Raw genomic sequence first — 12,179 nt, forward strand, 5'->3', positions numbered from 1 at the left:
TTCTGTAATTTACGACGTAAAATGTCGAAGACATTGTGTCAATTTAAAGTTAAGGAATTTTTTCAATTATTATCTTACAGCGACGATTTGTTAGGTATTGACACTTTAACACTATGTTTTATAATTCACGATTTTTAATGTCTGATAAATTTGAAATTCCCTTTTAACTAAAATATATCAAAATAATTTTCAAATTATAAACAAAAAATAAAAGTATCTTGAAAACTCATTGCAAGTTTCAAGGAAATAAGTTGATAAAAATCATATTTTACAAATGCACTTCAATCTTGATTAGCGCAGCTTTGGTAACAAAGATGTACAAAAAAATATATAATTAAAAATTGTAAACTTTTGCTTTGATAAATATTGATCACCTTCGACATTTTCGTCGATGAACAAACTGAAAATGGTTCATATGAAAATCTGTCGTTAAGAATGTTATCTACATTCATAATTACAAAAAATATGAGAAAGCTTGGTCTGAATATTGCATTTGAAATTAATACATAAAAATTTGATGGCAATTTTCTACTTGAATCTGATTCAGACTGCACGCAGCAAGCGGCAAGACTGCGTTGTTTGGCTGCTGCTCGACGCTTGCCGCTTGTTGCATGCATTCTGAATCCAGCTTTCGATCAAAAATTATTTTCATAAGAAGTTGAAATGTGTCGTAATGTGAAGAACGGTTTTACTGATTTATTTAAAATTGTAGCTAGATACAAATCTGTATGTGTGTGAAAATAATTTTATTTAATTCTATATTTGACATTTAAAATAATTATGAAGGACATTAAGTCTGACAAACAATATAAAAAGTTTTGACATTCTATCAATTATTATAGTTTGAGCATCTTACATAATTATTTTGATAATCTAATAAAATTATTTAGAGATCTGTATTCAGCTAAATTTTTTAATAGTTTAGTGAAACTGTCGTTTCCGTATACTAATGTATTAGGAAATAATGACAAATCGTCTACATTTTGTAATAAAATAATAACTCCGATATATATGCTGCACTTATCAAAAATTTTATTAATTATTATTTCCTGTGTTTAAGGAAAATGAACTGTACTGTATAAAAACTTCATACTATTTGCTACTATAAAAAAATTAAAAATATGAAATATTTATTTTCTTATATTTGTGAAAATGAAATGTTCAAAAAGAAGTGTACGGAAAAGAAAACTGAATTTTTTCTTTTGAACTTTTTAGTTTTTTTTTGATTTTAAGTAACGATTATCTTTGCAAACACTATGTTCTTAACAATAATTTTAAAATACACTTACTTGAAACAAATAAACTTGGGTGTAAACACAGAAGAATATAAAGTTTAATTAAATAAATATTACTTATTTTAAATATTTGATTGGTTTATATAATCGCAAATCTATCATGAATTTAAGTATAAGTATCAAATTTATTCAAAATATACTTAGAATCATAGTAATTTTATATTTGAACCAAGAATATTAAATTAAAAGGAAAATTTAATTTGCTTATTATTCTGACTTTCCTTTGATACAATTTTATAATATTCTTTGAAAGAGTATAATTTTTTTTCAGCATAAGATAACGAATTTTTCTAAAATTTGTAATAAGTACAATTTTAACCTTTTGCGAGGGATTTTCTAGACAGATGTCTTTCAGATGTATCTAAAAATGCAAAATTTTTGCAAAAAAATGCAGCGCCAGCGCTATGCCTCTGTCAACAGTAAAAAGAGAAAAAATAATATTACATTTGTACTGAATCTGGAAAGTTTTATTTCTCGTGAATTCCATGTGATTGAATTTTTAACTTTTATCGTTTCTCGCAAAAGGTTAAGACAATTCAAGAAAATGTTCCTTGTTAAAGAGAATTGTTACGAGAAAAAAAAAGGTAAATTGAGTAAACGCTTTGCTTAGCAATAGAATTGATATTTTTTTCTGTGAACATACTATGAAATAATCGCTAAGCCTTTTACTGTTCTTACAATAATTAGTTTGCGTAGTTTGTAACGCATGATTACATTATTTACTACATTAACAAATCGATTGAACTGATCATAGTTTCGTTAATATTAACTGGTTTAGGTTCGCATACTATACGTAGTACTTCGAGAACGGATTAATATTTTTTAATAAATAAAGTATCATTTTAATCTCGGGAGTTTAGGCTCTACATTTTGATGCATGTCATCACTCATTTCCATTATACTTGCAATTTTCGATTTTCGAAAAAGCCGCGTTCGCTTATATAGTCAATTAATAAAATACAAAAACTCTTTCTATTTTCACTGCTTAAGTTTTATTCAAAATGAGAAATCTTCGATATCCATTGTTTCCTAATTTTAAATTACAACTCATTCAAAGAATTATTGAAAAACATGGTTTAAAGCATAAATCTATAGTTGGTAGACCTCGATTATCTAATCACTTTAATCCTTTTCGTCTGATAATTGGACATTTTTCTTCTTATATTGAAAAAGATGAAAATTATTCAACAGAATAAATAAGATATATTGTTTGTACTACAAGAGCAAAAAAATTATTAACTAAAGATCTAGATTTAAATGTTAAGAGTGTAATGTCGAACTCTGTATAAAATGATTGTTTTCAAGTTTATAACACAAAAATAAACTTTTAATGCATTATTATATGTATATACTATATAATCTATAATCATCATTTGGAATAAAAAGTTCAAAAAAATCTGTCCTGAAAGGATTAACAGTAAAAAATTGATATCACGATGCTATACTAATATGACATAATGACACATAGCAAAGTAGTTGCGTGTAAATTACTCTCACTCCTATTTTTTTCTTCTACTTCTGCGATGTAATCCTTGCGCGACGTAAATACTAGAGCGAGGGGGTAACCACTACCTAAAATGTTGTCCCACAGATTACATGATTTCATCTGATTGCAAATGATTTCTGCTAATTACATATGACTTCATCTGATTACACAATAATGTTTGTAATTGCATATGTAATTACCAATTTTTTGTGATTAAAAATTATTTTATTTGACTAGAAACGCCATTAATATTGATTGCTAATTTTTTTTAAATAAAATGAAATTGAGGAGTAACCACTTAGAAAATAGATATGTACGTGACTGCTGGCTTCAAAATTTTCTTGGAATTCATTCTGATTGGTAGAAAACTTTTGAAAAAAATAAATATTATAAAAATTTTTGATAACTTTTTTTTTAGAAACAGCATGGTGTGATTTGTAGTAACTGCTGATTTTATAGTAAATTTCATAATGATTATACATGATTTCCAATGATTACACAAAAATCCAAAATGATTTCTGATGCTTTCATTATGATTTTTGGTGATTTTATCTGACTTCATGATTACATCTGATTGCAAAATGATTACATGAAGATTTTGTAAAGATTTTATAATGACTTCAAGGACACTGTCCTACGATTACATTAAGTGGTTACCCCCTCGTACGGGAGTTACTCTCTACATATTCAAAATGATATGTAAAATTTTTTTACGATGTAGAGTTGTAGAGAGATTACTTGTTTTGCAATAAAAAAAATTATTTATTTACCAAACAACTAAATTTAGAAGTTTATTACAATGAAATTTTATATAAAAAAATACTTATTTGAATACTTGAACAGAAAAATTGATATTTTTCTTATTATTTTTAAATATTAAATTTTAATTTAGTTTTAATAACAGAAAAACAATAACAAATAAAGTAAGATATAAAAATGCAATTTTCAATAAAAATAGAATGTTAATGAACATAATTTTTATATGTACATAATTTATTTAAAGTAAAAGTATTAACATATTTTTAAAAATAAAGGTAGTGTATCTTTAAAATTAAGTGTTACAAACTCTGTGAAAAACCCTTTGCACATCTGGATGCTACTAATAGCGCAATATCGAAATGTTAGTTTAATAAATTACTCGACAAGTACTCTTTCTAGAGAAGATTTCTCGACTGCAAATCGACATAAATCGACTCAAATGCGTGCCCACATTTGTAAAACTCAACTATTCGCATTTAATTTCGAGAAGCAATGATTTCGCGTGGTACGCAATGCCGTCGTCAGTTACTCGATCTCTTGTTGTCCTCTCTCGCAGATATACGCACACGATGCACGTCTTCGAGCGTTAGGAATAGATTTAGGAAGAGCGAGCTATGCGACAGGGCGGCCGCTGCCAAGTCGACTCGCACATGAATGAGTTAGCTGCATGTGCGTACACGTGCTACGCTAATTTATCGTGCCGACGGTGAATAAAGCGAAATTAGAGGATGGAGAGAGAAAGAGGAAGCTACTCTTCGTGCTCGGTAGCGAGACGTTGCGGCCGTTCGCGAATTTGTTATCTTTTCGTCCAGACGCGTTAATCCCGCCGTTCGAAGATTCACACGATATTCTTAACAGTGTTAGATATTCCATAAGCATTTACCTGCGAACGTTCTGTTTCTGAGCGCTGAGTAACACTAATATTCGTACTTGGATGCCTGTGATGATCATTGAACGATTTACACAATGGAATTAAAAATTATTTAGAAATTATTATTGTAAAGTAACGAAGGAATGTTATTCAATTTTTAGAACTAATTTTCTTGTACATAAATTAAATCTTATACGCGACAAAATTATATATTTACTGTTTCATGTATTATATAATATACTCGTATTTTTATTATATTTACTATACTTTATTACTACTACTATAATATTATGCTTGTTATATTTCAACACGAAACTAGAAGGCTTATTATTGCTTATTATTGTATATTTTATTATACTTAATTTTATATATATGATATATGTATATACACTCATACACGTATACGCATACAAAGAATTTTTTCTTAGAATTTGAAAACGTGATAATTGTGGGACATGAACATCGAACAAATATATTATAATTTCAACAGTATTTAGTAAAGTTTTACTAAATTAAAATAAAATTTACTAAATTAAAGTTAATCTAAAGTTCTTCGATATTCACCTTATCGTGATTTTATGGGTAAGCTTTAAAAGAAAATACTTTTCGTGTGCCTGCTTGTCTTTTTGTAATAATTATTCTATATAAATATTAGAATGTTATCTGGTATTATCCTACAAACTTGGTCAAGTAACTTATTGATAATTTTCGGTATCCTATGCGAGAGATAAGTTGACGAAGTATTGGTTCGCTCGAAGCCATCGCCACTCGAGGGAATATCTGCTAATCTTAGGCGAAAAGCTCGGCCATTCAAGCTCGAGCGTAGAATAGAATGGCAAGCCGGGAGCTTTGTCGTCTGCATCTGTGGAATGCCAGGAATCGTAGTGCCTCCGTGAATGTGCCTATATCCAGAATGAAAGTTTCGGGACGAGACGCGACAAAGCCGCCGCAATAAAATTTTGGTCTCTGCAGCACCGAGAACTTTGAACGCGTAACGGTGTATGCCCTCGACAATTTAGACTGATATAACACATAATGTTTGACCGCTCTTTTCTCACATTATATATTTAATCAAATATCTTATTGGTCAAGGATAAGTAATAAAGGTTAGTGAGGGAGTATTCGCGCGGTAATCAGTATATAAGTTTCTCGTTCAAATTACCAGTTTTATTTCAAATATAAAATGAACGTTTTGGCACCATTTCAGTATTATTTATTGGTATTTCAGAAGAGAACAAGTAATACTCAAGTGTATTATTTCTAAATTATTTTAAATTTGTACACACAGAAAAAAGCAATCGTGATTGAATTAAGAGATATATTTGTAAACATTTGTGTGAAGAATTTCTGGTTATCCAATGTTTTGATATACAACCAGAATATTTAGATAATTTAGATTTGATAACTAAGAATTTGGTAAATACTTTCTGATCGGAAACTTCCACAAAACTACTGGTATATAGGCAATGCGCGGCACCAATATCAGACGAATGTCATAACGTTTTATTTCTTGTAAGAAGAAAACCACACAGAAAGGCATAATTATGTAAAAAGATAGGTAAACTGTCCCGGTGGAGGATGCACAATGGATTGAAGGTAGTGAGGATCTGTCAGTTAATCAGGTTTTGAACTCATTTGCAGAAATTCAATATTACCGACAGTGTCAATTGTGCCTCGTACTCCGTCAATAGTTCGCACCGCAAATAAGCTCAATTTCTGGTTGGTCGAGATCACGGCCCTCCGTTATTATGCGCAATGGTTCATCTTTCTTTTGACACCATGGGTGCAGTATTGTGAGATTTTTCACCGATATTATGATAAAATGATTTCTTTTGCAAGTCCCAAAATTGGGTTCAAAAACAAAAGCGAACGAGAGATGTATCATGACAGTACAGTTTTTAGTTCTGTATAAAAAATAATTTCAAATTCTGATAATTCCTGCAAGAATTCTCAGACGTTTCGAATAGACGAAAAAAGTGTTTAAAATAATTATGGATAAAAACTCCATTTTTATAATTATTACTAGAGGAAAGAAGAAGATGATGAAATATCTTTTTTTTTTAATTGTACTCTGTAAATATTAACGCGACACAATTTTTATCAACATCAATTTGTTAGCTACATTCTACTAATCACTCTATATGTAGAAGTTCGGATATATAAATTGAAGGTAATTTACAATTTATTAGAGAGGGAAAAAGAAAGCGTTTGTGAGATAGCAGAGATCGGAATACTATTAACTAACGTTATAAAAGGCACTTTTAATTATAAAAAATCATTTAATTATAAAATTAATGATCCTTCGTCAGATCCTTTTTACACACTAATAAGTGTTATGCAACATGGTTTTATGAACATTATAAAATATATTTTATTTGAAAAATAAACAATTTTTAAAAATAATTTCTTTGCTACTAGTAAGCATTATGCAAAGTCCATTATGAGGTTGTAAAGTTGCAAAAGTGGTATTACGCTCGTAATGCAAATGGCTCACGACATTCCTACTACATGATATATAACTTTATATGCCTTTATACACATATTAAATTCAATTACATTATTTGAAAACTAAATTCAATGCCTTCAAGCTAAACTAAAGTTAAAAAAAAATTAATAATTAACACACTTCTTAAAATTATGTACAGAGTATACATTTGTAAAAAACGCTGCAAAACTGAAATCTAGCTTTCATAAAATTGTAATAAATACTAAAGTAAACAAATCAATAACTATTGTACAATGTCTAAATAAACTATAACGAAGTAATTTTAACAGTTACTCTTGGAACTCAACGCGAGTTATATGAGATATGGTATCTCATCATCCCATAAGTATCTAATGATTCCCATCTTTTCTTTACTATAATTTTAATAATAATAATCTTATATTGCGTTTTTACTATAACAAAATTTTATTATATTTTATAAATTTTAAATATCAATATAGTAAAGTAATAAAATATGTAACAAAATATCAAGATCTAGATGCTAAAACAAAATTAAATTCTATGTAAATGCAATTATAGTAAATATTACATATAACTATTTTTTGAACATTTATTTGATATTGACATAGTAATAATTACTAGTAGCTCTAATTTTCGTAATTAAAACAACTATAAATAAATATGTAGGTAGCACCGAAAATGAGTATGAATTATAGTTAGTTTATAACAATTTTGTTTTCTCAGTACAGGCAACTAACTGTAATTCTAATACTCGCGATAGAAAATATTTTACAAGAACGATCTGGAGTAAAAACCCCATTACTCTTGGGAACGAGAGATCGAGAAGTCAACCGACAGACATGATAATTGTAATTCAGACAGACGAATTGTATCTCATTTAAATAATAAAGTGTTAATCTCGTACTGACTAATCACGACGCTTTAATTCTAATTAAAAACAAGACATTGTCGATCCTTGACTAAAATATGTTACAAAGCAACGAAACATTTTTTTTAACTTTCTGGAACAAATAAAAATTTTTATTAAAATTTATTAAAAAAAAATGCGGATTCAAGTTCTTTAATCGCCTTTTTAACGATTTGACTAAAGTGATTCTAATGATTTTTCAGAAGAAGAACCGTTGGAGAATAGCAGAATGGGTCTTTCGATAGCTTCTCGAGGTACTTCTGTGGTCTCCAGCACGCGAGTTACGCCGTCGTCAACGGGGTCGAACTCCGTTCAGCTGACTGCACTTCATTCCTCCATGCCGCATCATCAGCATTCTCATCAAACTCATCAACAGCAGCAACAACAACAGCAAGCGCAATCGCAGCAACATCACCAACAGCAGCATCATCATCACAGCGATCATCATAACACACATAATCATTATATGGAGAATCACAATCCGAATCAATCCCAGCAAAGTATAGGCAATCTCGTTGTCGACGTCGAAACGAGCCACGACAATAAGAAACAGCGAACTGGGTGAGCTTGCCTTAATTTCTTTCTTCTGTATTTTATTTTCGCATCCTTTCAATTCTTTTAGGGATATTGTAAACTCATTTTTTTAATATGACAATATTTAGGCAATTTTGTTTTTAATCATATCACATTGTGAAAAAAAGTTCTTTACTTGACTAAATTTTTCAACTTCATTGAACTTCAATATGTTGGTAGCGTTTGTTGTTTGTGGCAAAACAAAATATAGCAGAGAAAACGAAATAAATCTATTATTACAAGTCATTTATGGATGTAATTTTATAACAATGGATATTCCTTACGAAAATTATACAAGTACATTTCAATATACTTAGTCCTTCATCAACTCGACAATGACAATAATTATTTCCTTTTAAAGCCGTATTATATTAACCGACAAATTAAAACGCGAACATCGTATCTTTTAAATTAGTGAACGCCCATATCGCAAGACTTAACTTTTGCAAGGAGATTATTTTGTCGCATGTAGTTTATCCGAGGTCCGTCCGAAGGTAAAAGTATTAATAACCGATTCATCGGTCAGAAGCGAAAATTTTGTTAAGTCCACAATAAAGCTCGTGTGGAAAATCACGTGTTACAAGTCGTATTCCAAGGAATCACATAAAGAACATGAACGGTCTGACAATACAATTTTATTTTATCTTATTTTATTTGATCCCAATCTGATTTAAATCTTAATCACATTAAAAGATGCTTGAAGATCATTTATTTCTATCGATTTGCGGTTTTAATTTTATAACGTAGTTTTCTACACGAGTTTTATCGTTTAGCGGAATTCTCGTTTCTGACCGATGAATCAATTATTAATACTTTTACCTTCGGACGAATAACCATATACGACAAAATAATCTCCTTGTTAAAAGTTAAGTCTTGCGTCGATATGGGCTCTTATTAATTTAAAATAAACGGTATTCGCGTTTTAATTTGTCGATTAATATACGATTTTTAATAAATAATTATTATTATCACTATCGAAAAAAGAGAGAGAGGCTGATGAAAACTTAAACTTGTAGGTTTTTTTTTGCTATATTTTGTTTATTAAACTTTACTTTAAGTGTGTATATATATATTTTTTTTTATTATTTTTAACTTAAATACATAAAATATTTGAATTATAGTCCGACAATTTTATGTATTTAAGTTAAATATATAGGGTGTCATTCCCATTTCATACAAATTTGGAAACGATTTAAAATGATAAAAAGCCATAAAATACGTGTTCGATTATTTTGAAGAGCTACTCTTTTAAAGGAGTTGTAAAGATTGCTACAATCCTAAGGGGATCTCAATTCAAAGATTTCAACTGAAACTCTATTGTAGTTAGAAAAGATATCGTTAGAAAGGACATAAAGAAAGAAAACTTTTAGTTCAAAGCGAAGATTGAAACGTTGACTTCGGAATTATTTAACGTCAAAGTTTGAAAAAAGCTAATTTTCAAAAAATTTCTTTACTATCATTCAGAAAATCTTAAAAAAACATTCAAGGTATGAAAGTGTTCATCTTTTTAAATTTTTTCCATTGTAAATCGCGCAGAATTATAAGACGTAAAAGGCGCGAAAAAGAAAAATTTTTGAAGCTCTGGACGTAACAAAATAAACGAGAAATACGAAATTGAGATTTATTGTTCAACGAATTTAAATTGTCACACCGCTACATCAGTTCCGCTAGCTTTGCCTTTTTTGTAAATAAAAAGTCGGAAAAGATAACACTAGCGGTGCTGCTATGACATGACAATTTGTCTTATAATTTGCAGTTTTTGCACTACCTGCTCGTTTATAATTTATCGAACATTATCAAACAACCTCTGTTATTAATCTCCGCTTTGAACCAAAAGTTTCTTTCTTTATGTGTCCTTTGTAATGTTAATGATATACTATTAAGCAAAAAAGTCAGGTCAATATATCATTGAATAAGTTTTTGCTTTGTATGAAAAAGTTGCCTTTCATTTATATAGAAAAAACGACATGACTTTTTTGCTAATCTAATACAATATGAAGGGGAGAGGGCGGGTTTCATTTGAAATTTTTGAATTGGGTTACTCCTGCTGGAGTAATTATCCTTGAGGGTGGCAACTTTTCCAATTTCTTTAAAAGAGTAGCCCCGGAGTGTTCACTCAAACGCGTATACCGCGGTTTTTTATAATTTTAAATCATTTCCACAATATATGAAATGGGTAACAAATTTTTAAACACACTGTATAAATACTTCAACTGAAATTTAATCAAGTTGAAAAATTTAATGGAGTTAACAATTTTATTTCCGTGTTAAATATATAACTATTTGAATTAAAGTTTAATTGCTTTAGTTAAATTTCACTTAATATTTATATTGAAGTTCAAGTATTTTATGTATTTCTGTTAATTTAATACTTGAACTCAAGTTATCTCAAGTATTTTACATATTTATGTTAAATGAAAACTTTATTAAACGTTTGAGCTTTAATTCAAGTATTTATATATTTAATTCAAATACATAAATATTTCAATTGAAGAAATCTACTCAAGTTAAAAAAAATCTATTCAAGTTTTCTTTTCAGTACACGAACTAATCTGGATTTGTAATATCAAACTGAGAATTAAACTAATTGTAAGAATTCAGAATTGTACTGAAGATTCAAGCTGAGAAAAATCTCTATTAATCTATTAGTTGCATTTTACTTTATCAATGCCATTACATTTCGAATTCGTTTAAAATATATGCGATAATGTCCGTCTATAATGGACACATCTACTTACGCGGCGACACCGACACATTCCATCACGAGTCGATACGTCAGCCTGTTGCTTTGCGCGTTCTCGCCTCATCTTCTCTCCTCGCCACTCCTCTCTTCTCTGCACGAGCGACGCCGTCGCCGACGTTACAGACGGCTATACCTATTTACGCCGTGCACGTGTCCAGGGTGAATGGCACGTGCACGACGCGTCGCTCGATGCGTTGCATCGCACGGCGATCGCAACGCGCGGTGTTATGCGATCGCGTTGCATAGTGCACGGCTTCTCTCATAGAGGAGCATCGTAAAACTGCTACACCTGTAAAATTGCTACGAAATTCGTAAATTTACACGTGGGAGAATTTTCTCTTAGAATTTACGTTCATAATCATGACATTCGCGAGACACTACTTTTACTGTAACTTTGCTATAATTTTGGTAAAATTTGCTAAGTTTACTATAATTTTAGTAAAAGTTAGTGTAATTTTAATAAAGTTTCATTAAACTATTTTATATTTAAAAATAGTTCGGTTAAATTTCACTGGAATTCTACGAATCTTACTATTATTTCAGTAAAATTTAACGAAATTTTATTAAAAGTGTAGTAAAATTGTAGTAATTGTAGTAAATTTGGAGAGAAAATTCTCTGTGTGGGGTTGGGAGAAGAGAAAAATGAGAAATAATCCTTTCATTTATTTTCATTTATGTATGTGCATATTGCTTTATAATTTATATTTTCTCATTCTAGAACATGCGTACTTCGGTCTGGTACTAGGGAAGTACACAATAAGCTGGAGAAAAATCGAAGAGCGCATCTAAAAGAGTGTTTTGAACTATTAAAGAAGCAGCTGCCATCGCAAGATGAGAAAAAGTCTTCGAATCTCTCTATTCTCCATGCAGCGAACAAGTATATACAGGCAAGTTTTAACCTGCTATATAAGATACATATTTATTTATAGTATATTCTATATTATATATATAGTATAGTATAGTATATTATTAGTAAAACTAAACGGCAAAGGAACCTTTCTCTTAGAATTGATAATTTTAAAATAGTAGCCGTGGGGCAATATGATTATTGAAGAATTTAGTGTAACTTTAGTACAAT

The 12,179-nt window shown here is 29.6% G+C and overlaps 1 protein-coding gene across 1 annotated transcript in view; it reads left to right on the top strand.

Annotated features, from left to right (window-relative positions):
* LOC105203940 (max-binding protein MNT) overlaps nucleotides 1–12,179 on the top strand; it is a 60,291-nt gene that overhangs the window by 29,303 nt on the left and 18,809 nt on the right. Inside the window, 2 exon segments of the mRNA XM_011172872.3 lie at nucleotides 7,989–8,346; nucleotides 11,820–11,988. Of these exon segments, the coding sequence (XP_011171174.2) occupies nucleotides 7,989–8,346; nucleotides 11,820–11,988 (527 nt within the window).

Source organism: Solenopsis invicta, chromosome 5, assembly GCF_016802725.1.
Source record: "Solenopsis invicta isolate M01_SB chromosome 5, UNIL_Sinv_3.0, whole genome shotgun sequence".
Classification (NCBI taxonomy): Eukaryota; Metazoa; Arthropoda; class Insecta; order Hymenoptera; family Formicidae; genus Solenopsis; species Solenopsis invicta.